We start from the raw sequence: 26761 nt of genomic DNA, 5'->3' as shown, positions 1-26761 counted from the left end.
AAACTGGCGGCTCTCAGCCCTGGCTCCGCGCCCCCTGCAGCAATGGCCTGGAACACCAATCTCCGCTGGCGGCTGCCGCTCACCTGCCTCCTCCTGCAGGTGATTATGGTGATCCTCTTCGGCGTGTTTGTGCGCTACGACCCGGATGCGGACGCCCACTGGATTGAGGAGAGGTTGGGCAGGAACATCTCCAGCGACATGGACAACGAATTCTACTATCGCTACCCCAGTAAGTCCGGCCGCCTTGCAAGCCCACCTGCGGCTTGTCCAAGCAGTCCTCGCTAGTCTGATGGCCCTTCCTGGCCTCCCCTCTGCAGCCTGCTGCTCAGGAACCAGGGCCAGGGAGGAGCTGGAGGAGTCCCCTGCCCCGCCCCCCTTAGGCTCCCCACCAGGCGGTGTCCCCAGGTGTCTGGAGACCAATCTTGGGAAAGGGCCAGATGTGCATAAATTCCTTTCACCTGGTGAGAAGTCACTGGGGTGAGCTCCATCCTGTTGCCATCAGAGACCTCCAAACTTCCTGTCGCAGAGCCCTTCCTGAGGTCCTCAAAAGACCCAGGTCTCATCTTGGTCACCAACCTGTGGGTGACCCTGGCTCCCTTGTCTCCAACTGGATCCTGGCTCTCCAAGTTAGGGGGAGTAGTTCCAATGTTAAGGGCTGCAGGAAAGACTCGGTGACCTGCCAGCCTTGCTGCTGGGAGCAGTGCGGTGTAGGGGACTGTGGCACCTACTACCTTTTGGCTTGGAGAGGGAGAAAGCACCCCTGAATTCTCTGGTATCTGTAGTGCTGTGGTTAAGAGCATGGCCTTGAAATCACCAAACCTCACCTCCGTCATGGCTCTGCCATGGACTAGGTAGGTGGCCTTAGCCAAATGCCAACCTTACAGAAACTCAATTTCCTTATCTGTCCAGTGGGGATAATAATAGGACCCACCTTGCAGGGTGAGGTGAGGCTGGCATGAGACACTGCATGTAAAGGTCTGGCCAGTGCATGGAATCCTTGCTCCATCATGGAGCAGTTAGAAGAGCCCTAAACAGAGGCCCTAGGACTCAGGTGTTGGAAGACCTGGCCCAAGGTCACTTGGGTCAGCCCAACCTCTGGACTTCCAGCCCAGGATTCTTTATGCCCTCGTGTTTTCTGCTTTTCCACACTATCTACCAGCAGCCAATGACAATCTTGCCTACTGCTGGTGCTCACATGGTCATGGACTGTTTGTTTTGGAAGGGACCCTAAAGTTCATCTCCAACAGTCACCTGTACAAACTTGTCTTCCCTCCGTGGCTTGTATGCCCTCAGTAATGGGATTCCACCCATTTTTCTTAGATCCAATCAAATAATGGCACATATTCAGATTGGGAACCCGCAGAAAAACATGGAGGTGGGGGAGGATGCAAGCCCAGGGGGAGCCTGCCACATCATGTGGCTGCCAAATAGCTCACTGAGTCACAGGCTATGTTAATAGAAATGTGGTGTCTAGGAGTTTCCATCGTGGCGCAGTGGTTAATGAATCCGTCTAGGAACCATGAGGTTGCGGGTTCGATCCCTGGCCTCGCTCAGTGGGTTAAGGATCTGGCATTGCCGTGAGCTGTGGTGTGGGTTGCAGATGTGGCTTGGATCCCGCGTTGCTGTGGCTGTGGCACAGGCCGGTGGCTACAGCTCCGATTAGACCCCTAGCCTGGGAACTTCTATATGCCGCAGGAGCGGCTCAAGGAAAGGCAAAAAAAAAAAAAAAAAAAAAAAAAAAAAAAAAGACATGTGGTGTCTAAAAGAAGGGAGATGACAGAAGAGGGTACCCTGCGATGACGAGGCCACAGCCTCTGCCAGGCTCCACACAGGGCCGTGTTTTTAAGAGATTCTTGACAGCTGCAGCCTTGGAACTTAGACTTCGAATCCACCCTTCACCTTGCCCACTGTTATGCTCTTTGGTAGGAGACTGTCTGGCAAATGGCAAGGCAGGCACACCTGAGAACTTCCTTTGCTTGTTTCAGTCCTTCCCTCCAGCTCTTGCTTCTCTGTTGGCCACAGAACTAGCCCCTGGGTAGACCATGAGGGACAAGGCCTCCCAAGGGCATTTATATGCCCTGCATATGTCCGGGCAGTGGAAGGCCTCAAAACCCTATCATAGGAGCTATGGGACACACCAGTGGTTGGGGGGGTGGGTACAGTTCCCACATCTTCCCAACTTCTATCCCCACTCTCTCTGCACCCATCCACTTGTCTTTCATGCTTTACTTCTATTCACTCAACAATCCAACAATCATTTATCTAGAGGCTGACCATATAATTGATCAACCAAATGCCAGTTTTGAAAAGGAAGAAGGAGGAGATTTGTAATTTGCCAGGACCCAGGCATACACTACGACTATGCCAGCAAACTAGGGCTTCTGGCCACTCTGGACAAAGAGATAGGCACCCCCCCACACACAACCCCACTCCTGGCTTCAGTGGGTTCAAGAGCTCTGTGATGGCTTCCTGGAGAGCAGGGGGATGGTGAGGACAGGAAAAGTAGGCTACATTCATGGCAATATGCAGTTAGGTGACCTGCTGAGGAAGCATGCTGGGAGAGGGACTGCATAGCTCAGCACGGCCCCCATGTAGAGTCTGTGAAAAGGATGGGAGCGAGGTCACTAAGCAGCAGGAAGTAGCCCCAGCCATCGATGAGGGCCTTGAGTTTCCCCTGCCATGTCCTGCGTGAGTGTTGGGGAACTCTTTGTCATCTGAGCAGGAAGTGACAGAGAGGAGAGGCGTGTAGGGAGAGCACACAGGCCCCAGGATTCCTTGGCAAAGGCAGGAAGTGGTGGCAACCACTCAAAGCCAATGTGTAGCCTCTCCTTCGAGCATCACCACCCCTGAATGAGGAAGGGAATGTTAGGAGCCCCATTCTACAGACTGGGAAACTAAGGCCAAAGAGGGGAAGTGTTTTGCAAAGGTTACCCAGCTAGGAAACTAATGAGCTCAGGGTAGACCTGGACCTCCCTCCTCCCACCTTCCTCCTGTCCTGCTTGGTCGCAGTGGCCATAGTTAGGAGTTGGAGGCACATGGCCTCCTGGCCTAGATGGGGTGGCAAGCCTGGGTTCCCAGGCCTCAAAGCACTTCTCAGGGGTGTGGGGTGAGGGCAGGCCCTTGTGGTGCTTTCCAGGTTCTTGGCACCAGGCTGTCAGCACCTGTGAGGGCCTCATTCCTACCCAGGGGATTAGTGGAATCCACTGGGCATCTCGGTTTCCAGTGGAGTCCAGCTCCAGCTGGCTCAGGCTGGGGCCCAGGAGAGCCTGAGGACAACTCCCAGGGTGTGGGCCCCTTGGTAGATAGCAGGCACAGAACCAGCGGGGGACCCACTCTGGCAATACCCTCAAAGGCTATGCTGCAGGCATGGGCTGCAGAACACAAACTGCCTTCTGCGCTGGGTCTCTGGGGCCTGAGTGGCCTGGGCAGTGTCTGGGCAAGGTTGGCCTGAGGAGGAGCCACCAGAACCTGGGCTCTGGAAGTTTCCTGGAAAGACTGAGGGAGGACTGGGATACATTTCCAGGAGCTGACCCCAGACAGAGGATGCCACGGTTTCAAACACCCAAAGGACTGTCCCATGAAACCAAGGCAGCAAGGTTCACTCTTGCACTCCTGAAGCCCTGAACCTCAGATTCAGTTCCATTTAATAAAAGGTGAGCTTTCCAGAGTTACCGCTGTGGCTCAGCAATAATGAATCGGACTAGTATCCATGAGTACTCGGGTTTGATCCCTGGCCTTGCTCAGTGGGTTAAGGATCTGATGTTGCCGTGAGCTGTGGTATAGGTTGCAGATGAGGCTTGGATCCTTCATTGCTGTGGCTGTGGTGTAGGCCAGTGATTCGACCCCTGGCCTGGGAACTTCCATGGGTGGCAAGTGGGGCCCTGAAAAGACCAAAAAAGAGGAGTTCCTGTTGTGGCATAGTGGTTAACGAATCCGACTAGGAACCATGAGGTTTTGGGTTCGATCCCTTGCCTTTCTCAGTGGGTTAAGGATCTGGCGTTGCCATGAGCTGTGGTGTAAGTTGCAGACATGACTCAGATCCCTGTGGCTCTGGTGTAGGTCGGTGGCTACAGCTCTGATTATACCCCTAGCCTGGGAACCTCCATATGCCGCAGGAGCGGCCCTAGAAAAGGCAAAAAGACCAAAAAAAAAAAAAAAGAGCTTTCCAACCAGCAGAGGGCAGTGTAATCTGGCTTTAGAATTAGGTCTGGCTTCACCACTGCGTGGAATGAGTTACCTCCCTGAGCCTCAATATGCTCATCTATGAAATGGGAATGTTATTTAATACACAGATCCCCTGGTAGATTGAAGGTGGCAGGTGGCTGGGAGGGCACATCTCATGGCATGAAAGGAGAGGACAGCAAATAAGCTTCCTCAGAAGGGAGTCTGTCACTGAAGTTGTTTACGTGGAGGCCCAGCATCCCTTTAGAGACGTGGCCAAGGAATAGCTCTTTGAATATTAGTTTGAATGATTATAGTGTTTAAAGTGCTCTGTGCTCTCTTTGTGCTTATAAGGGCTTTTTGCATGCTTGGTCAGGCAAGGAATTTATTTGTTTCCATTTTATGGTGCATGAGATGGAGGTTGGAGATTTGCCCCACACTCAACTGGTCAGTGGCACAGGCAGGGATGAGGCCAAGCCCTCCCATCACACAGCACCCCTGTTTTCCCAGGTCTCTGCCACATTGCCATCCCCCACCATTTCCCAGATTTTGCAGTGATGGGGTGGTTCTGTGGCTGGCTCTGAGCTGTGGGAGAGGTGGGCACAGAGCCTTGAAGAATTGAAGGACTGGCCTGGAGGCCTCAAGGGCAACAGGTTAGGTTGGGCTGGCCTATGGAGCATGGGAGGGCTCGTACCCAGGACACCACAGGGCATCACTCCTTCTGTGCTGAGGCAGCAGAGGGGAGACAGCTGATGTGGCATGGGGGAAACTTTGTTCTCAGATTTCAGAGATTTTCAAACCTTGGCCAGCTTCACTGGGGACCCATCCTGGGTGGGAAGAGCCGGCTAGGAAGGGGGTGGAGAACAGCTGTGTACTGGTGCCCCCTTGTGGCAGCTCTCAGAGCTGGACGCCAGCGTGCCAAGCTCACCGGATCAGGGACCTCTAGGTGGAGAGCAGATTCTGGGCTGGGCTCCTTGAGGCATTGCAGGCTGGGGAAGGACAGGGAAGACAGAAGTATTGTCAACTTCCGTGGCCCCTTAGTGAGTCACCGACCCAATGCAAAGCATCGGGTAGGTCTTGAAAGAAAAAAAGAGAAGTAGTAGCTAATCTAATTGAGCAGATGCTAAAGAGCCACTCCAGGGCGCTGGTTGGATGACTTATTAAATGTGAAACCCACACCTCTCAGCTCTGGACTATTCCCATTTTACAGGAAACAAGCTGCCGATCAGAGAGGTGATGTCCTTGATAAAGGTCATGCAGTCTTGGATGTTCAGACTGTTATTATTAAAGGCATTTGGTAGCACCAAATTTTATGAAACATAAATTAATAAAATGGTATGTTTACATGCTGATGCAGACCAATTTGGGAGATAAAGAGAAGGAAGCAAAAGGAGTTCCCACTGTGGCTCAGCAGTAACAAACCCAACTAGGAACCATGAGGATGCCGGTTTGATCCCTAGCCCTGCTCGGTGGGTTAAAGGATCCAGTGTTGCCGTGAGCTGCAGTGTAGGTGACAGACGCAGCTAGGATCTGGCATTGCTGTAGCTGTGGTGTAGGCTGGCAGCTGCAGCTCTGATTCAACCCCCAGCCTGGGAACTTCTACAGGCCGCAGGTGTAGCCCTAAAAAGACAAAAATAAGAAAAGAAAAAAGAAAGAAAGAAAAGAAAAGAGAAGGGAGTTCCTGTCATGGCGCAGTGGTTAACAAATCTGACTAGGAACCATGAGGTTGTGGGTTCGTTCCCTGGCCTTGCTCAGCGGGTTAAGGATCCAGCATTGCTGTGAGCTGTGGTGTAGGTCACAGACGTGGCTCGGATCCTGCGTTGCTGTGGCTCCAGCATTGGCCGGCAGCTATAACTCCGATTGGACCCCTAGCTTGGGAACTTCCATATGCCGTAGGAGCGGCCCTAGGAAAGGCAAAAAGATTTTAAAGAAAAGAAAAGAGAAGGAAGCAACAGAATGAATCAGGAAGGTGCTTGAGGAGAGGGAAGCTGCTGTCTGTGGTGGGGGTGGGGGGTAAAGAGAGGGTCAGAGACAGAGGTTGGGACAGCCAGGGAGTCACGGAGGACAGAAGACCGCGAGCGGGACACAGGCAGGAGAAGCCTTGGGAAGCCAAGGCTACCCTGCTCCTGCTCCTGCTCCAGAGCCACAGGGAGGACAAAAGCAGCCCTGACACTGCAAATGACCCCCCAGAAGGAGCCCCTCTCCAAGCCCTCCTCAGCCTGCACCCCCTCTGCTGCCAAACAGCTGACACCCCTGCCTTTCCCAGGGGTTCCCCTACCCCACCCCCACTCCCTGCTAGCACCTTCCCTGTCTGATCCGCTAGCTTCAAGGCAGCCTGGTCCTCTGCCGTGGTCTCCCCCTCACCATTCCCATATTCCACCTCCTGTCTCTATTCGAAGGCCTGCCAGAGCCCAGGCCCCGGCTCCAAGCCCAATGGCCAGGCTCCATTCCCCTCATGCTGCCCTGACTGCCCACCACCACCCACCCCTGCCGCCAGCACTAGACACAGCACTTGCCTCCTCCAGGGGGCAAACCTTTGCTACTGGCCTGTGTACCAGCAGCGCTACCCTCCTGCCAACTCCCCTCCCTGCATCTGAATGCATTGCCTCCTCTCTGTCACACATCTCCTCCTGTCTGTCACCCTTCCCTTCTTCCGGAGAGTAACCGTAACACCATGCATGGTGCCTCCCCTCCATCAGCTCAGTTTCCTCTCCACCAGCTGGAAACGTGATAAACCATGAAACGTGATAATACACGAAATCGGCTGCACACAATATGAAACGTGAGCAGAGCTGCTGTTTGTTTGTGTTCGTTTGAACAGGAAGCTCAAAGCTCAGAGCACCATGCTAGGGTGAGACCCAAAGCTCTCTAGCATCAACTTGCATGCCCCCAGCTCTTACCCAACAGTGGGCCAGGGCCTCCTTCCTAAGCCTCATCCAGAACTTGTGCCGCAACAGAAACTCCCAGAGGCACTTTTTTTGGGGCGGGGGGGCTTCTTGCCTTTTCTTGAGCTGCTCCCGCAGCATATGGAGGTTCCCAGGCTAGGGGTCTAATCAGAGCTGTAGCCACTGGCCTACTCCAGAGCCACAGCAACGCAGGATCCGAGCCACGTTTGCGACCCACACCACAGCTCACAGCAATGCCAGATCCTTAACCCACTGAGCAAGGCCAGGGATCGAACCCACAACCTCATGGTTCCTATTCGGATTCGTTAACCACTGTGCCACAACGGGCACTCCTTCCAGAGGCTCTTTAAAAAAAATTTTTTTTAATTTGAAATATAGCCAATTTACAATGTTATGTCAGTTTCTGATATGCAGCAAAGTGATTCAGTTATGCATATATATATTCTTTTTCATATTTTTTCCCATTATGGTTTATTACAGGATATTGACTAGTTCCCCGTGCCATACAGTAAGACCTTGTTGTATCTTATGACCCGATGGGGTAGTGGCCCTTCTACCTGCAGCAGGGGCATTCATTACTGAGCTTGGCCCCAGGATCCAGAGGCAGGGATAGCAGGACAGGGCACCGCCCAGGCCCGGTCAGTGGCAAGGAAGACACAGCCTCCGTGTGGGGACCCAGACCCGCTATGCCAGTGAGACCCCCACTGCACTCTCCCTGCAGGCTTCCAGGACGTGCACGTGATGATCTTCGTGGGCTTCGGCTTCCTCATGACCTTCCTTCAGCGCTACGGCTTCAGCTCTGTGGGCTTCAACTTCCTGCTGGCGGCCTTTGGCATCCAGTGGGCGCTACTTATGCAGGGTTGGCTGCACTCCTTTCACAGCGGCTACATTGTCCTGGGCGTGGAGAAGTGAGTGTGGTGGAGGCGGGGAGGCCACGAGGGGGGAGTGGGCGGGGATCTGGTGAGGGGCGGGTCCGGGGGCGGGTTCCCCGGTCTTGAGGCGATTCGCTGAGTCCTCATCATCCAACCAGTGTACCCCGGGCCCTGCAGCAGACAACACACACACACACACACACACACACACACACACACACACACACACACACACACACACACACGAACACTCATACGCACACTCACTTTCTGATTAGCGAGTCTTCAGGGTGGGGGTTCTAATGGTGTCCACGTGCTGTTGGAAGGGTTCCCCTCCTACTAAGGTGCAGGCTGCAGGGACACAAGGCCAGGCTTCTCTCCAGGGGCTGGGTCCGGACCGTCCACCCTGACACATCAAACATCACAATTGCCCTGAGAGACGGCAGCCCATGAGATCCATGGGGGTGGTGGATGGCAGGCAAGGGGAAGGAGTGCTTGAACCGGCCTCATAAGGTTCCTTGTGGAAGGAATATTGAGTGAGAAATCCAGTCCAATGGAAGTGCTTCTCCCTGCCTTGCTGGTATCCCCAACCCCAGGAGGGACACAGGAAAGAGCTGTGAGGCACATGTGGGTGTGGAGATCTAGGGCTGAAGCTGAAGTTTCTGCTGAGCCACAACGGGATTTCCTCCACCACCAGGTTATGCAATAAATTTACCAACTTGCCAAAAGCCAACTTGCCAAGCAGTCAACTCCGGAATGACTCATTTACCTCACTCCCTAGGCCTCCGCATCTTCTGAAACCTATAGCAGTTTGCGTTGCATGGGACAAAATCAACTTTTGGGAGATTTCCACCCACTCCCACCCCCCATTTTAGTCAAGGTCTGGTTTACTCGAGGCTCTTCTTGAAGTCCACTTTAGACTGTCTTCAATTTCTGTAGACATAGGGCAAGTTTGGCCAAAGAAAAACATGTTTCGTAATTTGACAAAGTTGGTGGTCGTGTGTAAAAACGAGCATTCATTAGCCTGCTTGAAAACCAAGTCCACAGAAAGGGTTTAGAGACAAATTGGCATAAAACCACATTTAAGGTGCAGATCCCTGCTGCCAAGTAGTGGGCATCAGCCAGGTATCACAGGCCAGGTGCCTGAAATTTAAAACATATGGCAAAGATTTGCAAAATATTAATTCACTCAAGCAGTGAATTAAGAGATACAGGAAAGAGAGTTGACTAGATAGAAAATGTTTTGGAACTAGTAAGTCAACCTTCTTGTACATAAAATCTATGACATACAGGTCACTCTCCTGTTCAAGATACACAAGAAATTCTCATTCCCAAAGCCATAGACCCAAAGTGTAAAAATACCAATAATAGATCTAATTGGCCACCACAGCTCAATGCAGAGCAAAAGTACATAGCTTTTTGTAAATGTTCAAAGGGAATTATTGTAAGTTTATTGTGAGTTAAGTGTTTGGTGAACCAGGTATTTAACAAATTAGTCACTTCCCAACTTGATTTTGGCACAGTTGACCTTCAGGGAAATGATTTCGGCAACTGAGATGGAGCCTATTTCTGGTGCCTGAGGCTGAGATGAGCCTGGTGTCCCCAGACCTGGCCTGCGGACCCTTCTCCTGGCTTCTGTCCTGTCTCTGCCAAAGAGTCCTCCACATCCCACCTGTCACTCCAAGCTGGTTGCCCTCTGCAGGCCCTGCTGGAGATGTGACATCGGATGGCCATCTCCCAGAAGCTGATGGCCCAGGTGTGGGCTTTTCAGCTGTCCCTTTCACTCCTTCCTAGTGGTCACCTCTGTCACATGGTCTTCGGCCTGCAGTTATGGGAATCTGGGCAAAGAACTCAGCCTCTCTAAGCCTCCATTTCCCATATTTATGATGTGGTTAATGATAGTACATCTGTGGCGTAGGTCACAACTGCACCTTGGATCTGATTCCTGGCCTGGGAACTCCATATGCTGCGGGGTGGCCAAAAGAGAAAAAAAAAAAAAAATAGCACCTGCCCCATTGCTTCAGGTTGGTGCAGAAGGGCGTGTGCAGTACCGAGCAGGTAGTTAAAAGTCTGGCACTTAGCAACTGTCATCATTCATTCAGCCAGGTCCTGGGGACATAGCAGCAAACAAGGCTCCTAGAGAAGCAGACTTTCCAGTGAATATCCTGTCTTGGGAGGGACCTGACAGAACAAGATTCCCACTCCAGACACTGACCCTATTTGTCAGTTTGCTTCTTCTCACCTCCTGATTCATACACACACACACACACACACCTCTGAGTGTGGGGGAGGGAAACTCCTTCAGATGTGACTGCCTTATAGTGGCCCCCACTGTCTCTACACTGGCCCCAATTGACAAGACTCACCACTCAGAGAGCCACGTGGGGAGTCTGCCTTGGAACCCAGGACAGCTTTGCTGCTGGCAAGGCACCAGGAGGCCTGGGTTAGGCAAAGCAGGCACATGGATGCAACCAGGGTCTACTGTGACCGCATGACGTCAGCCTGTGCTGGCTGGCTGGGCTTTTGGGGTCCAGACATAAATGGCCTGTGTACTCCTCTGCCTCCATCCTCTCTGTTGGCCTTCCTTCCCCCTCCCTCCACCAGCCCCTAGCCCCCTACCTCCTGCAGGAAGCCCCCTCTCTCCTCTGGACATAGACCCTCTCCCTCAGGTAAGGCGAAGAGGAGGTCAGAGTTCCTGTTGTGGCTCAATGGTAATGAACACAACTAGCATCCATGAGGACTTGGGTTCAATCCCTGGCCTCGCTCAGTGGGTTAAGGATCTGGCGTTGCTATGGCTGTGGCATAGGCCGGCAGCTGCAGCTCCAATTCGACCCCTCGCTTGGGAACTTCCATATGCCACGGGTGTAGCCCTAAAAAGCAAAAAAAAAAAAAAAAGTGAAGAGGAGATCGTGGTCATGATAACGCAAATGCAAGCAAGGCCCTAGGAGCCAGCAGGAGAGGAGTGTGTAGACTGAGCAGTAAGGATCTGGAGGCAGAGACCACATCTGGTTAGAGGAATCGGGGAAAAGCTGGCTGAAGAGGAGGCAGGTGAGAAGAGGTTCTGGGAGGGCAGGTAGGAAGTAGAGGGCAGGGCCAGCCTGCAGGTATGGGCTGTATTGAATGACAGCAACCAGTCCACGTGGGCGCCTTGAGCACAAGCTGCCTGCCAGGAGGGGGGCCTGAGATGGGGCTGCAAAGGAAGGGGGTAGCATCTACTATGTGTCACTGCCGTGCGGGATCTCTCTCATGCCATTTATTTTAGTTCTTAGAGTAGCTCTGTAGGATGCTATGTACCCATTATCACAGGAGGAAATTGAGGCTCAGAAAGTTTGGGCCACAAGCCCAAACCCACAGGTCACCAAAGTTCAGACTCAACCCCAGGGCTCTGGGTGCCACTTCTTGCTGTTGCCTCAGCCCCTCCTCTGGCCTGTCTTCCCACAGCCTCATCAACGCGGACTTCTGCGTGGGCTCTGTCTGTGTGGCCTTTGGGGCGGTCCTGGGCAAAGTCAGCCCTGTTCAGCTCCTCATCATGACCCTCTTCCAAGTGACCCTCTTCTCAGTGAATGAGTTCATTCTTCTCAACCTGCTGGAGGTGAGCAGGGCTCAATGGGGATAGAGGTAAAAGGGACATTTGGGGAGATGGCAGGGGGACAGAGAAAGAGAGGACTGGGGAGATCTGCCAGCTGGATTCAGTTCAGATTTGGTAACTCAACCTTTGAATCTGTTTCCTCATCTGCACAGTGGGAGTAAAGGCATTTATTGGGCAGGGATGATAGTCTACCTGGCAAATCATTCCAGCAGCTGGGCAGAGCAGAGGTTCCTCTTATGTTGGCTTTCTTGTCCTTTCTCTTTCCTACACATCAGATGGAAAGAGTAGGATGTTCCTGCACATATGCTCTCTCACACACCTACTCCCAGATTGCTCTGCCAAGAAAAAGGCCTGGTATATTGAGCGGACACATTTATAAGGAAGGTTCCCAGGGAAGTGACCATGGTGGACCTGTACAGCTGCACAGGTTGTGCACTGCACAAATCCAGAGGTGCAATTCACAAGGATTAGGGCAGGAATGATGGTCCCTGGAGTTGGCCAATTCACTGGCCCAGGTAGGAGGCACCTTAGGCCTCTGACTCTCGCTCAGACATCTATTTGGTACATGAACAGGAGTAGGGGTTCTTCACAGACCCCATCCATTTTTTAATCCCTGACTCATATCTTTGGGCATGGCCTGGACTCCCTCAGCTATTCTTTTGTTTTTTTGTTTAGGCCACCCTACATTTAATCATTCATTTTGTCATTTTTTTTTTTCAGCTATCAGACTAGTCCAAGCCCCCATATCCCTTCTTTTCAACTCATTTATCTTTATCTGATAAGGTCAAGAAACTTTGGGAGTTCCCATAACAAACCCGACTAGTCTGCATGAGGATGCGGGTTCGATCCCTGGCCTCGCTCAGTGGGTTAAGGATCCAGGGTTGCCATGAGCTGTGGTGTAGGTCGCAGATGCAGCTCAGATCTGGCATTGCTGTGGCTGTGGTATAGGCCAGCAGCTGTAGCTCTGATTCAACCCCTAGCTTGGGTACTTCATATGCTGTGGGTGCAGCCCTAAAAAGACAAAACAAAACAAAAAACAACTTTGTCTAGGCCATCCCTATCCCTGGCACCTGGCCCAATGCCTAATAATTTCTCAACAAATATTTGTTAAAGGGATGAGTTTTGGAGTCTGACTGCTTGTCAGGCATGCTCCAGGCACTGGGATACGGAGGTGAGCAAGGGACCCCAAGAACTCACAATCCAATCGGGGGCCAGGAAGAAAATAACAGTGAGACAAGCCAGCAATAGGTGGCTTAAGGTGCAGGCAGGAGGGCCTAAAAAAGCTCCACAGCTCAGAGTGGCTTACTGGAGGAAGAAACACAAAACTAGGAGTTCCCGTGGTGGCACAGAGGAAACGAATCCAACTGGAAACCATGAGGTTGTGGGTTTGATCCCTGGCCTCACTCAGTGGGTTAAGGATCTGATGTTGCTGTGAGCTGTGGTGTAGGTCGCAGATGCAGCTCAGATCTGGCGTTGCTGTGGCTGTGGCTAAGCTGGCAGCAATAGCTCCAATCAGAGCCCTATGCTGTGGGTGCGGCACTAAAAAGAAAAGAAAAGAAAAGAAAAGGAACACAAGCTAGAAGTCAGGTAGGAGTTACCCAGACAAAGGAGGGGTCAAGGGCATTTTATTTTTATTTATTTATTTATTTATCTTTTGTCTTTTTAGGGCCATACCAGTGGCATACGGAGGTTCCCAGGCTAGGGGTCAAATTGGAGCTGCAGCTGCCGGCCTACACCACAGCCATAGCGACGCCAGATCCGAGCTGTGTCTGCAACCTATACCACAGCTCACAGCAACACCAGATCCTTAACCCACTGAGAAAGGCCAGAGATTGAACCTGCGTTCTCATGGATGCTAGTTGGGTTTGTTACTGCTGAGCCACAACAGGAACTCCATTCTGACTTTGTCAAGAAGGAACTTGAGACTTAAGGTTCAAAGGCACAGTGGGCTGAGTGAGGAAGCATAGGAGGTAGAGGCCAGGACAAGGGAGGACACTAATTCTGCCTCCTCTGACTTTGGGGGACAGAGAAGGGCAGAGGGGGAGAGGAGCGGATGGTAAGGGCGTGATAGGATGTAGGGAGGACACGTAATGGCAGTCTTGATGGGGTGGTGTTGGGCCAGGAGTGGCGTGCAAGCGGAAGTGTGGAGAGGGGAGACCCCAGAGGCAAGGGCGAGCTCCCTGGAATTATGAGGTAGAAAACTAGGGACAAACTAGATAGGAGGTTGCCCTGGGTCCTAGCTCTGCTTTACCTCTTCAGCTGTGCGACTGAGCACGTCCCTCTCCAGGCGTGGGTTCCCCGTTAGGCCATAATCCCATCTGTTGGGTGAGGATGCCCTGGATTGTGCTGGCAGACATACAGTCTGGGCTCAGGGACCCCCACTCTCCATTATTATTAAAGTATCGTTGATGTACTGGGGACCCCCCACTTTCTCCCCTTCCCTGTTGATTGGTCTGTGGGGGCCCTAAGTTCCATCCTGCAGCTTGTGGGGTCAGAGACAGCTGACCCTCTGAGTGTGGGGGGAGATGGGTGCACACTGTGAGGAGGTGGGGAGAGGAGGTGTCAGAGCCTGACAGGCCCCATGTACCCCAGGTGAAGGATGCAGGGGGCTCCATGACCATCCACACATTCGGCGCCTACTTTGGGCTCACAGTGACCTGGATCCTCTACCGACCCAACCTGTACCAGAGCAAGGAGAGGCAAAGTTCTGTGTACCACTCGGACCTCTTTGCCATGATCGGTGAGAGCTTCCCTAATGATTAAGGGCCACCATGATGGGTGAGGGCCGCCATGATGGGTGAGGGCCGCCATGATGGGTGAGGAGTGCCATGAAGAGCTTTGGATGCCATGATCACACCTAATCCCCACTTGGTCTGGTGGGTGGCTGCCAGTTCCCTTTGGAGGAAGAGCAGAGAGAGGTTGCCCATTGATACTTCCAGGATCCCAGATGCTCATCCCTTTCCCCCATGGGGCTGGAAGAAGTTGATCACCCATCCGATATGTTCCCTAGGATGTCCCAGGGCAGACACAGTGCTGATCAGGAACTGTCCACTCCCTCCCTGGGAGATGCAAGGTGTACATTCCTATTTCCTCTGTCTGTTCATTCCAGAAAACTCATATGAGCCACTCTCTCTGGTCTCTTAAAACCCAGCCCTGGCTTCAAGGAGCACCTCACAGTGTAGTGAAAGAGAATGGCAATGACACCAGATAATCTCCCTACAGTGGAGAAAAAGATTCTCCTTCAAGGTGCTGTGGAAGCAGGGTTGGAGGCATTCAGCCCAGTTTGGGGGTCAGGGTATGTTTCCTGGAGAAGAATGGGAAGGCTAAGTGGGAGTTAGGTATTGAGTAAGGCAGGGAGGGTCTTCTAAGAAGAGCCCCCAGAAGGACTAAAGCTACAGGGGTGGGAAATCGCTGGGTCGTGTGAGTCACTTGACATCTCTGGGAGCTGAAGGGCAGGATGTCTGCCTGAGCTCTGCTGGCCCCATCTAATGCCTCTTCTCTGGCCCCATTTGGTCTGGCCAGGCACCCTCTTCCTGTGGATGTACTGGCCCAGCTTCAACTCAGCTGTGTCCCATCACGGCGATGCCCAACATCGAGCTGCCATCAACACCTACTGTTCCTTGGCAGCCTGTGTGCTCACTTCGGTGGCGCTGTCCAGTGCTCTGCATAAGAAAGGCAAGCTGGACATGGTGAGCAGTGGGGGCTGTGGGGGGGGGCATGGGGGGCTTCAACCACAACTGCCTGTGCCCAGGGGGCACTGATCATGCTGCCCTGCCAACAAATCTTTGAAGCAGGCACCATAAGCATTATCACACCATCTTGCAAATGAAGAAACTGAGGTTCCAGGAGAGATGATTTGTGTACATTACATAGCTGGCAGAGCCCAGAACCAGATTCTTGGAGGTTTTATGATGCCAGCTGCTCTAGATGAACTGGCTCCTCCTGCTTGCTCTCCTCCCCACAGCCTAGGTGCTGACAGCTGTTCTGGGCCTAGCACCTGCCCTCTGCCAGCTTCTGATCCCCCAGACACTGGCCCTCAGGCTTCCCTGCCTCCACCTGCCCTATCCCATACACTCAAAAGGGGATTCCTGGGAGTTCCCGTTGTGGCTCAGTGGAAACAAGCCCAACTAGTATCCATGAGGATGCAGGTTTGATCCCTGGCCTCGCTCAGTGGGTTAAGGATCCGGCGTTGCCATGAGCTGTAGTGTAGGTTGCAGACTCAGGTCGGATCCCACGTTGCTGTGACTGTGGTGTGGGCTGGCAGCTGCAGTTCTGATTCAACCCCTAACCTGGGAACCTCCATATGCCACGGGTGCAGCCCTAAAATCAAAAAAAGAAAAGGGGGGAGTTCCTGTCGTGGCGTAGTGGTTAACGAATCCGACTAGGAACCATGAGGTTGCGGGTTCAGTCCCTGCCCTTGCTCAGTGGGTTAACGATCCGGCGTTGCCGTGAGCTGTGGTATAGGTTGCAGACGCGGCTCGGATCCCGCGTTGCTGTGGCTCTGGCATAGGCCGGTGGCTACAGCTCCGATTCAACCCCTAGCCTGGGAACCTCCATATGCAGCGGGATCGGCCCAAGAAATAGCAACAACAACAACAACAACAACAACAAAATTAAAAAAATGAAAAATAAATTTAAAAAAAAAAGAAAAGGGGGCGTGGGGAGTCCTTTTGCTGCCTTGTCTGGAGGTTTGTAGGGATGCAGTGCTGTCCATTGTCTATCCTATCACACCACTGGTGCAGGTATTTCTGTCACTAGTGGGGAGATGCCAAACCCCATGGGTATTGGTAGATTTTTCTGGAAATAAAGACCACCTCTCTATGATATTCTGATACTAGCTTCTAGACACGGGCACATGTGGGCTGAGATGTAGCCAGGAGTGCCTGCTATTCCCAGACACAGCTCTGAGCCCCTGGATGCCCTGGACAGTCACTGCACAGAGAGGTGGGGACTCAGGCACCGGCGGGAGAGAACAGTTCCACTGACCCGGGCACATGCAGGGAGGGTCATGGAACGGGGTCCAGACCAGGGGCTCTGGCTCCACACAAACCTAGATCAAGACACCCTTCTGCCCCTTGCTAACTGTGTCATCTTTAACAAGTCTGTTAGCCTCTCTGCACCTCCATGTTCTCGTCTGCAAACGTCAAAGGATAACTGCTCTTACCTTCTGGGCTCGTGGTGGACGTGAACAAAATCTCCGCAAGCCAGCAATGCAGTACATGGCGAGGTGGGCCCCCAGCGAGCCCCCTGGTGCTTGTGTAGGCTCACAGACTCTGACCTGTGTACGTGTGACTGTATAGGCCCCATGTCAGGTACATGTGCACATGGAGAAGATCACACACGTGCACCTGGGCACACAGGGATGCCTGGCACCCAGGTAGAAAGGGAAGATACAGACGTGCTGATGGAACCCATCGTCATGACACAAGTGCACTGCTCTGTGCACATGGAAAATGCCCCGAGTGCTGGCGTGGGTGGCACAGGGGCAGAGAACACAGGGGTGACTGTCCCGAGCCTGAGCCCAGCTCGGAGACCTCTGCTGGCTTGCTGAGATGCACTCTGGGCCATGTGTAGCTCCCAGGCAGCATCCATACACAGCGGGTCAACTTGCACTCTGGGTCCGCTCCCCCAGGACGGTATCCTGGGAGAGGACTGAATTCCTGCCCCTTCTGCCTGCCCCGCCCAGGTGCACATCCAGAATGCCACGCTCGCGGGAGGGGTGGCCGTGGGCACGGCCGCCGAGATGATGCTCATGCCTTATGGCTCCCTCATCGTTGGCTTCATCTGCGGCATCATCTCCACCCTGGGCTTTGTGTACCTGACGGTGAGGGGCCAGGGCCCGGGGCTGCGGGCTGCAGGATGCTGGGGATTGTGTTTTCCTGACAGTTGGTGCGGGGGTTGCTAGGGAGGAGGTGGGGGGCTGGAGAACCCTGCGTCTGTGTGCATTTGAGGCCTCCCGGCCGGAGCAACATCCATCTCCCCTTTCCAGCCCTTCCTGGAGTCCCGGCTGCGGATCCAGGACACATGTGGCATTCACAACCTACACGGCATGCCCGGCATCATAGGCGGCATCGTGGGGGCCGTAACAGCGGCCTCTGCGAACACTCAGCAGTATGGGCAGAAGGGGTAAGAAGGGGAGGGGTGCAGGCGGTCGAGCACCCTTGTTCCTTTTCCATCGATCCTTCTGACTCTGTCTCTCACCCCTGGCTTGCCCAGCCTGGACCACTCTCCTCCACCTCTGCCCTTCCATAGGAATCTTAGAGACCATCTGATCTTGGCAATGGCTCCATTTTGTGAATGGGAAGCCTGAGGCCCAGGGGTCGTTGAGCCTCAGCGCCCACTCACGTTTGTGGGTGTGTGTCAAGTGGCCTCTCCATGGGGCCCTGACCTGCCCCCTTGTCTCCACTCCAGGCTTGCCCATGCCTTTGACATTGATGCTACCAAGACAACTTGGACAGCAAGCATGCAGGGCAGTTTCCAGGCTGCCGGCCTTTTTGTGTCACTGGCCATGGCCCTGGTGGGCGGCCTCATCGTAGGTGAGTTGGGGGGTGGCTGGGCTGGAGAAGGTGGGGCCCTGTGGCTAGGGGACCCAAGATCGTGTCAGCCAGGAGCTCCTGGAAACCCCTTGCCTCTGCGCTTAGAGCTGTGGGGCTGGGGGATTCTTCCAGCTGAGGGAAAGGGCTGGATAGGCAGAGCAGAAGTCACTCCTGACCTCTCGTGACCTCCAATTTCCTTTAGGGGTCATTTTGAAATTACCCTTCTGGGGACAACCTGCTGATGAGAACTGCTTTGAGGATGCCATTTACTGGGAGGTAAGTTCTGTGGGCTTGTCCCCCTGCACAGCCGCAGGGCCGGGGCTTGAGAAAGCGGGAGGTGGAGAGTTAGCAGACAGAACCTGTGTCATCCTGTTCCTTTAGCCAGGAAGCTATGCCTCCTGAGGGTTGCAGGCTCCGTTCTAGAGCAGCAGGTCCCAAACCATGGTCCTCTGTGCTCCCCGGAGCTGCAGCCGCCCCTGGAAACTGGTGACAAGTATGGATCGTCAAGTCCCACCCAGACTTCGTGAATTCAAAACCCAGCCCCCTTGACAAACCCTCCGAGTGATTCTTTTATTATTATTATTATAGCTGATTCATAATGTTCTGTCATTTTCTGCCACATATATATATATATACATTCTTTTTCTTGAATTATCCTCCACCATGTTCCATCACAAGTGACTAGATAGAGTTCCCTGTGCTATTCAGCAGGGCCTTCCGTGTGATTCTGATGAAAAGCAATTCTGTGGGAGTTCCCATCATTACCAGTTCACTGGTAATGAATCTTACTAGTATCCATGAGGATGTGGGTTCGATCCCTGGCCCCGCTCAGTAGGTGTTGCCATGAGCTGTGGTATAGGTTGCAGACACCGCTTGAATCCCAAGCTGCTGTGGCTGTGGCACAGCTGGCAGCTGCAGCTCGTTTTTGACCCCTACCTAGCCTGGGAGCTTCCATATGCTGCGGGTGCAGCCTTACAAAGCAAAAAGAAGAAGAAGGAAAAAAAAAGCAATGAGATCCTGCTGTATAGGACAGGGAACTATATCTAGTCACTTGTGAAGGAGCATAATGGAGGATAATGTGAGAAAAAGAATGTGTATATATATGTGTGTGTGTATGACTGGGTCACTTTGCCGTACAGAAGAAATTGACAGAACAATGTAAATCAACTATTATAGAAAAAAATAAAAATCTAAAAAAAAAAAAAAAAAAAACCTCCTCTGAACCATTGGCCAAGACCATTGGTTTCAGCCCTAACATGCACACTGGAGTCACCTGGGGAGCTTTAAAAGTTTTCCAAGTCCAGGTCTCAGCCTCCAGAAAGTTGGAGTTAATTGGTCTTGTATCGGCCTGGATGTTAAGACTGCGTTTGTTGTTGTTGTTGTTGTTGTCTTTTTAGGGCCGCACCCATGGCACATGGAGGTTCCCAGGCTAGGGGTCAAATTGGAGCTGCAGCTGTCAGCCCACACCACAGCTACAGCAACTTATGGCCACACTGAATCCTCAACCCACTGAGCGAAGTCAGGGATTAAAGCTGCATCCTCACAGATACTAGTCAGATTCGTTTCTGCTGAGCCACGACAGGAACGCCAAGACTGCATTTAAAGCTTCCTAGGTGAATCTAAGATACGGCTTGGGTTAAGAATCACAGTGTCATGCTTGGCTTCCATAAGAACCCCCTGGAGACCTTGTGAAAACTCCGTTTCCCAGATGTCCGACCAGAAATTCTAATTCAGTAGGGCCTGGAACTCTGCATGGGAACAAGCACCCAGGTGATCATGTACTGACAGTTCTCCCGGTATCTAGAGAAGTGTCAGTACAAAAATTCAACTTGACTAACATGGTCCTAGAAGCTGAAAGTAGTAGACTGTCACAGAACTTACTTTCTTTAAGAACATGCCATAATTCTGGCTTTCCTCCCCACGAATTACTGGAGGTATTTACCTTCACTCGGCGCTAGAGGGCGACACAGACATTCCTTCTAGCCTCCTGCGCTCTCCCCTCCTGACAAGCAAGGGCAAGGCCCTACCTAGTCTGGGTCTGTGGCTCCTGAGACAAGGGTCTGCCCTCCATTGTCCTTCATTTGGCTCTGCTTTTTTTAAATTATTATTAAAGTCTGGTTGATTTACAATATTAGTTTCAGGTGTATAGCACAGTGATTCAATATTTTTATAGATTATAAAGGCATTATGAAATGATAGCTATATTTCCCTGTGCTGCACAATATATCCTTGCAGCTTATTTATTTTATACATAATAGTTTGTACCTCTTAATCCCCTATCCCATCCTGCCCCTCCCTTCTGCCTTCTCCTCACTGATAACCATTAGGTTGTTCTTTACATCTGTGAGTCTATTTTTGTTGTGCTCTATTCATTCATTCATTTTACTTTTTAGATTCCACATAGAAATGATAACATACAGTACTTGTCTTTCTCTGTCTGACTTATTTCACTAAGCTTAATACCCCCTGATCCAACTATGTTGTTATAAATGGCAGAATTTTGTTCTTTTTATGGCTGAGTAATATTCTACTGTATATATACCATGTCTTCTTTATTCATTTATCTATTGTTGAATACCTGGGTTGCTTGCATATCTTAGCTACTGTAAATGATGCTGTTATGGGGGAATTCCTGTCATGGCTCAGTGGTCAATAAACACAACTAGCATCCATGAGGACACGGGTTTGATCCCTGGCCTCGCTCAGTGGGTTAAGGATCTGGCGTTGCCATGAGCTGTGGTGCAGGTCTCACATGCTGCTCGTATCCCGAGTTGCTGTGGCTGTGGTGTAGGCCGGCAGCTGTAGCTCCTATTCGACCCCTATCTCGGGGGTCCTAAAAAGACAAAAAGACCAAAAAAAATAATACTGTTATGCACATTGGGGCACATATATCTTTCCAAAATAGTGTTTCTGTTTTCTTTGGATGTAATTTTTTTTCTTTTTTGCTTTTTTTAAGGTTGCACCCGCAGCATATGGATGTGTAGCTGCAGGCCTACACCACAGCCACTGCAATGCCAGATCCTTAACCCACTGAGCGAGGCCAGGGATCGAACTGCATCCTCATGGATGCTAGTCAGATTCACTTCTGCTGAGCCACAATAGGAACTCCTATTTTTAGTTTTTTGAGGAAACTCCATACTGACTTACATACTGGCTACAGCATTCTCACACACAAATGTATAAGAGTACCCTTTTCTCCACATCCTTGCCAACATTTGCTATTTGTAGACTTTTTGATGATAGCCATTCTGACAGGTCTGAGGTGATATCTCATTGTGGTTTTTTTTTTTTTTTGACTGCCTGCGGCATATGGAATTCCTGGGCCAGGGACCAGGTCCAAGCCACAATTGCCATCTACACTGCAGCTGCGGTAACACTGGATCCTTAACCCACTGAGCAAGGCCAGAGATCAAAACCTGCGTCCTCATGGATTCTAGTCGGGTTCATAATCGCTGAGCCATAATGGGATCTCCAGAACTTAAACTATTTTAGACACCACAACTAGAAACTACACAGGTTTAATGCCCATGAAATAAACTAAGAAACATTATCAATTGCATATGTAGAAGTTCACTCTTGGTTCTATTTTGATCCTTATCATCTATTCTAAGCTCACACCTTCTCTGTGCGGTATATTCTTTTTTTTATTACTTAATGAATTTCATTACATTTATAGGTGTACAACAATCATCACATCCAAATCTTACAGCATGTCCATCCCAAACCCTCAGGGCATCCCCCCACTCCCCAACTTGTCTCATTTGGAAATCATAAGTTTTTCAAAGTCTGTGGCTCAGTATCTGTTCTGCAAAGAAGTTCCGTCTGTCCTTTTTTTAGATTCCACGTGTCAGTGATAGCATTTGATGTTGGTGTCTCATTGTATGGCTGACTTCACTTAGCATGATAATTTCTAGGTCCATCCATGTTGCAAAAAATGCCAGTATTTCGTTCCTTTTAATGGCTGAGTAATATTCCATTGTGTATATGTACCACCTCTTCTTGACCCACTCCTCTGTCAGTGGACATTTAGGTTGTCTTGGCTATTGAGAATAGTGCTGCAATGAACATTGGAGTTCACGTGTCTTTGCGAGTCATGGTTTTCTCTGGATAGAGGCCCATGAGTGGGGATTGCTGGATCAAATGGTTGTTCTATTTGTAGTTTTCTGAAGAATCTCCATACTGCTTTCCACAGGGGTTGCAACAATTTACCTTCCCACCAACAGTGTCATAGAGTTCCTTTTTCTCCACACCCTCTCTAGCACTTATTGTTTGTAGACTTTTTGATGACGGCCATTCTGGCTGGTGTAAGGTGGTACCTCATAGTGGTTTTGATTTGCATTTCTTTAATAATTAGTGATGTTGAGTATCTTTTCATGTATTTTTTTTGGCCTTCGGTATGTCTTCTTTGGAGAATTGTCTGTTTAGATCTTCTGCCCATTTTTCGATGGGGTTGTTTGTTTTTTGGTATGGAGCTGCAGAAGGTGTTTATAAATCCCTTGTCAGTTGATGCATTTGCAAAGATTCTCCCATTCTGTGTGTTGTCTTTTCGTTTTGTTTAGGGTTTCCTTTGCTGTGCAGAAACTTTTTTTTTTTTTTTGGTCTTTTTGCTATTTCTTGGGCCGTTCCCACGGCATATGGGAGGTTCCCAGGCTAGGGGTCTAATCGGAGCTGTAGCTGCCAGCCTACACCAGAGCCACAGCAACGCAGGATCCGAGCCGCGTCTGCGACCTACACCACAGCTCACGGCAACGCCGGATCCTTAACCCACTGAGCAAGGGCAGGGATCGAACCCGTAACCTCATGGTTCCTAGTCGGATTCGTTAACCACTGCGCCACGACAGGAACTCCCAGAAACTTTTAAGTTTAATTAAGTCCCATTTGTTTATTTTTGTTTTTACTGTCATTAATCTAAGAGGTGGACCTGAGATGTTGCTGTCATTTACGTCGGAGAGTGTTTGGCCTGTGTTTTCCTCTAAGAGTTTTATAGTGTCTGGTCTTATATCTAGGTCTTAAATCCATTTTGAGTTTATTTTTGTGTATGGTGTTAGGGAGTGTTCTAATTTCATTCTTTTCCATGTGGCTGTCCAGTTTTCCCAGCACGACTTATTGAACAGGCTGTCTTTTCTCCATTGTATATTTTGCCTTGTGCTATATATTCTTCAGCAGTGCTCAGTCTCAAGTAATATAATTCCGAGTCAGTGGAAGTAAGCCACCATCAGGCCATATCCATGGCCCCTGGCCTCTGGGTGGTTTACCTGGGAGATGAGGTGGTTTCCCAGTGGATGGAGGTGAGACAGATGCTTCCCAGGACCACAGTTGAAGGAATCTTTGGGATCATCTCTGAGCCTTGAGGTCAAGGTTGGGCTGAGCTGCCCCACCCCTACTCCACCTACCAATCCACTTCCAGCTTTCCCTGGATCTCCCTCTACCTCACTTTTGGACCTGCCTGCAGTTCAGGGAGCTTGCCTTGTTGCCTCTCACCTGGCACACTACTACTCTTTCAGAGGTGTGTTCAGCACAATCAAAATCCCCTCAGGCTGGGTTATCAGCCTCCTGAGTGCATATTGCAACTCTTGCTGTCACTATGCACTTCACTTGAATGCCTTCCCATCGCTCCACTGTCGCAGCCTTGCAGCGTCCAGCACCCTGGACAGTGGCTAAGCCACATAGGGGCAGGATACCTGTGTGAAGGACTGCCCGCTTCATGGCATGCAAACTGCACAGTGATCACAAGGTGGCGCCCGTCACACACCATTTGCTGCTCTTGACTTGCCCCGGCTCTTCTAGTTCCATCAGGGACACCTGCCCAGCCTGGGCAGGACCCTCAGAGCTTCTTCCTCTCTCTGCAGATCCCCGAGGACCAGAAGAGCCTCGTCTCCCGTTCTGAGGATCCTACCCTCAGGCCCACGGAACCTTAAAATCCCAGGGCAAGTGAGAAGCCGGTGAGGGTGAGCTCAGCTTATTTGTGGGGGCCCAGCTCTGGGAATCCGAGCTGGGGCAAAAACATCAAAAAATGATGATTTGAGTTTCCACCTCCTCTGCCTGGAGTGGAGCAGCAGGCTGGAGTTGGTGGGGAGGTACTCAGACTACGTGCCTCCTGGACAGACAGGAATTTGTGAAAGGCGCTCTAGACTGAAGGAATGTATGGAAGGTGGCCTGCGTGTGTACTTGGCTTTGCTGCCTATTGACTGAGTGACTTTGAGGGTCTTTCCATCTGAGAGATGGAGCCTTGATTTCCTCATTTATAAAAGTGGAGATGACACTTCTGCCCGGCTCTACTCCCTTGATCGACTCAGGTTAGACCCATTCTTCCTTCCTTCCCTGTCTCCTTCCTTTTTTCCACTAACTAACATTTCCTTGCTCCCTCTGAGGACTGTGCCAAGCCCTGTCTCGTGCCTTTTGCTTCTCTAACCCTGCAGAGACCTCTACAGGAGGGGTGCAGTCACTTTACTCTTTTTAATAGATGAAGAAATTAAGGCTCCGAGGGGTTCAGGCTCTTCAAAGTCACACAAAGGGCCAGTGGAAGAACTGGGCTCTTTCGTCACTGTCATTGTTCTCATATCTGTTATCTGACCTCCTTGGAGGCCACAGCTTGGAAGGAGCTGCATCTGGGGCAAGAGGCTGAGTAATGCGGCAGGAGAGGATGTTGGGATTTAACAGAGAAAACAAGGCTGTGGTCCAGAAAAGGAAAACTTACCTAAGGGGCCACAGCAGGACGTGACAGTCCACTGCTCTTGGCTCCCTCCCTGCAGGCTCCACAGACTCTCCTGGTGCTCCCTGAGGAATCAGTGCTGACCAAGCCAGGAACCCAAGAGCAAGGCCAACGGTACCCTGCCTGATGGCTTGATCCAGGCCCCACCCTCACCCCCATCCCAGGGGGCCTGCCTGAGAATGGAGGAGGAGCTGTAGACAGAGTGGGCATCCAAGCCAGGTTCTGGCTGCAGGAGACCTGCCACCGGGGGTGCCTGCATCCTGAGTGGGGGCCAGGTACTAGAGGTGGACCCCTAGCCCTTCTAGGGGACAACACAGCTGCCAGCCACTGAGCTCCCTGGGCTCTCCCACTCCCTGCCAGTAACTTCCATGCCCCCTGAGTCCTCCAGACCTCTCTGTGCCATGCAAATGGTGGCCTCCATGAATAAAGGTCCTCGGTGTTCTTTGTAGAATGGGTATGAATGCTCCAACAGGGCCAGTTTGAGGAAGAAAAAGACCCAAGAGACCTCCCGCCTTGGTCCTGACCTCCCGGCGCAAGCTGCCTTTCACACTGTAAGGAAAATCATCCCCGGCTGAAGAGGAAGAATTTGGGCTGCTGGGGTCTGCCCAGCCTCGATCCCCTCTAGCAGGGTGCAGCTTTGGGGACCTTTTTCCCTAAGGTCCCTCCTTACTTCACATCAATCACCCCAGAAACTCACCTGTACGTGAAACCACCATGCCCACTGGGCCCTCCATGGACCCAGCTCCCTTTCAAGGGCCCTCAGGGGGAGTTCCCATTGTGGCGCAGGGGTAAATCCGACTAGTACGAACGAGGATGTGGATTTGCTCCCTGGCCTCGCTCAGTGGGTTAAGGATCCAGCGTTGCCATGAGCTGTGGCGTAGGTCGCATACACGGCTCGGATCCCGAGTTGCTGTGGCTGTGGTGTAGGCCGGCAGCTGTAGCTCCAATTCAACCCCTAGCCTGGGAACTAGCCACAGGTGCGGCCCTAAAAAGCAAAACAAACAAACAAATAAGGGCACTCAGGCAGGGTGAGAGAGTAGGAAGTTAGGGCTTTTGTGCCCAATCCCTCTCCCCCAACCCTCCCCCATTCCTCCCTGCCATACCAGCCCTGCTTTCCCTCTACAGTGGGAGAAGGTTGCAGCAATTCAGATCTGCCATCCCTTATTAGGAGCCGCCGCCACCTTCGGCAGAAAAAACACACAGTTCCTGCCCTCAGGGAGCTCACAGTGTAGCTGGGGGATCAACCTGACACCCAGAATCCATTGTGAACTCTGGCAGGCTTTCAATGCCCAGGTGGCTTACCAGAGTGGGCCGCCTGTGCAGGGTTTTGGAGGCTGAATAGGAGTTCATCAGAAGCATGGCAAAGGGACAGCATGATTCCAGGAATGGGAATCAACATGGCGAGGGCTGGCATGGCTTAAAAAGGAGAGGAGGCAAAAATGTGCCAGCTGGAGAATAAGCAGCAGGATCCAGATCCTTTGTAGAGCAAAGGCTCCAGGAAGAAGGGGTGAGGGGAGAGGGAGGAGAAGGTCTCTCCTGCCTCCAAATCCGCCCTTCCCACCCTCCTGACAATTCACACATACACAGACATTCCGGCCTTCGTTCCCTTTGCCAGAGGAGGAGGGGGAGAAGGAGGAGGAGGAGGAGGGAAGGAGGAGCTGAAATGCAACCTATTCATGTTCCCGCGATGTAACACCCCTCATTTTCCATGCTGGGTAAAGACAAAAACCCTTTACAACCTGTTTCTGGAACTTGTCAGCAGCTGCCAAGAGGAGCATGTTAATTAACGTCGGCAAAGATGGAAGCCGGAGGCCCCGGCTCTAATTGGACAGTTTGCTTCACCGGATTGAAAAACATTGTGACAAAGGAGGAGGCGCGCGGCGGCGCGGCAGGGGTGCGGCGTGGCGGGCAGGGGAGCGGCGGCTTTGATTCCAGCTGATCCGCGCCGGCCTCCCTCCCCCTGCGGAGACGGCCCGGCCCAGCCC

General features: G+C 51.7%; 1 protein-coding gene across 3 annotated transcripts; it reads left to right on the top strand.

The window, feature by feature from the left end:
• Positions 1-25224, top strand: RHCG (Rh family C glycoprotein). 3 transcript variants are annotated; one of them, XM_021098368.2, is made up of 11 exons: positions 1-229; positions 7789-7975; positions 11381-11531; positions 14121-14268; positions 15051-15217; positions 17215-17352; positions 17518-17654; positions 17940-18064; positions 18267-18340; positions 23914-24006; positions 24817-25224. In XM_021098368.2, exons 1-10 carry the CDS (start codon positions 43-45, stop codon positions 23980-23982), a joined length of 1383 nt encoding a protein of 460 aa, XP_020954027.1. In that variant the 5' UTR covers positions 1-42; the 3' UTR covers positions 23983-24006; positions 24817-25224.
• The last annotated feature ends 1537 nt before the right edge of the window (positions 25225-26761 follow it).

Source organism: Sus scrofa, chromosome 7, assembly GCF_054392235.1.
Source record: "Sus scrofa isolate SSC_HxYL_T2T_F1_AM1 chromosome 7, Sscrofa_HxYL_maternal_Yorkshire_Landrace_v2.0, whole genome shotgun sequence".
Classification (NCBI taxonomy): domain Eukaryota; kingdom Metazoa; phylum Chordata; class Mammalia; order Artiodactyla; family Suidae; genus Sus; species Sus scrofa.
The sequence above is the reverse complement of the archived record's forward strand: the minus strand, read 5'-3'. Positions and strand labels throughout refer to the sequence as shown.

Coding starts and splice junctions, on each gene's coding strand:
- RHCG (XM_021098368.2), top strand. CDS start 43: ATGGCCTGGAACACCAATCTCCGCTGGCGGCTGCCGCTCACCTGCCTC. Junction 7,976..11,380: donor ATTGTCCTGGGCGTGGAGAA/GTGAGTGTGGTG, acceptor GTCTTCCCACAG/CCTCATCAACGCGGACTTCT. Junction 15,218..17,214: donor AGAAAGGCAAGCTGGACATG/GTGAGCAGTGGG, acceptor TGCCCCGCCCAG/GTGCACATCCAGAATGCCAC.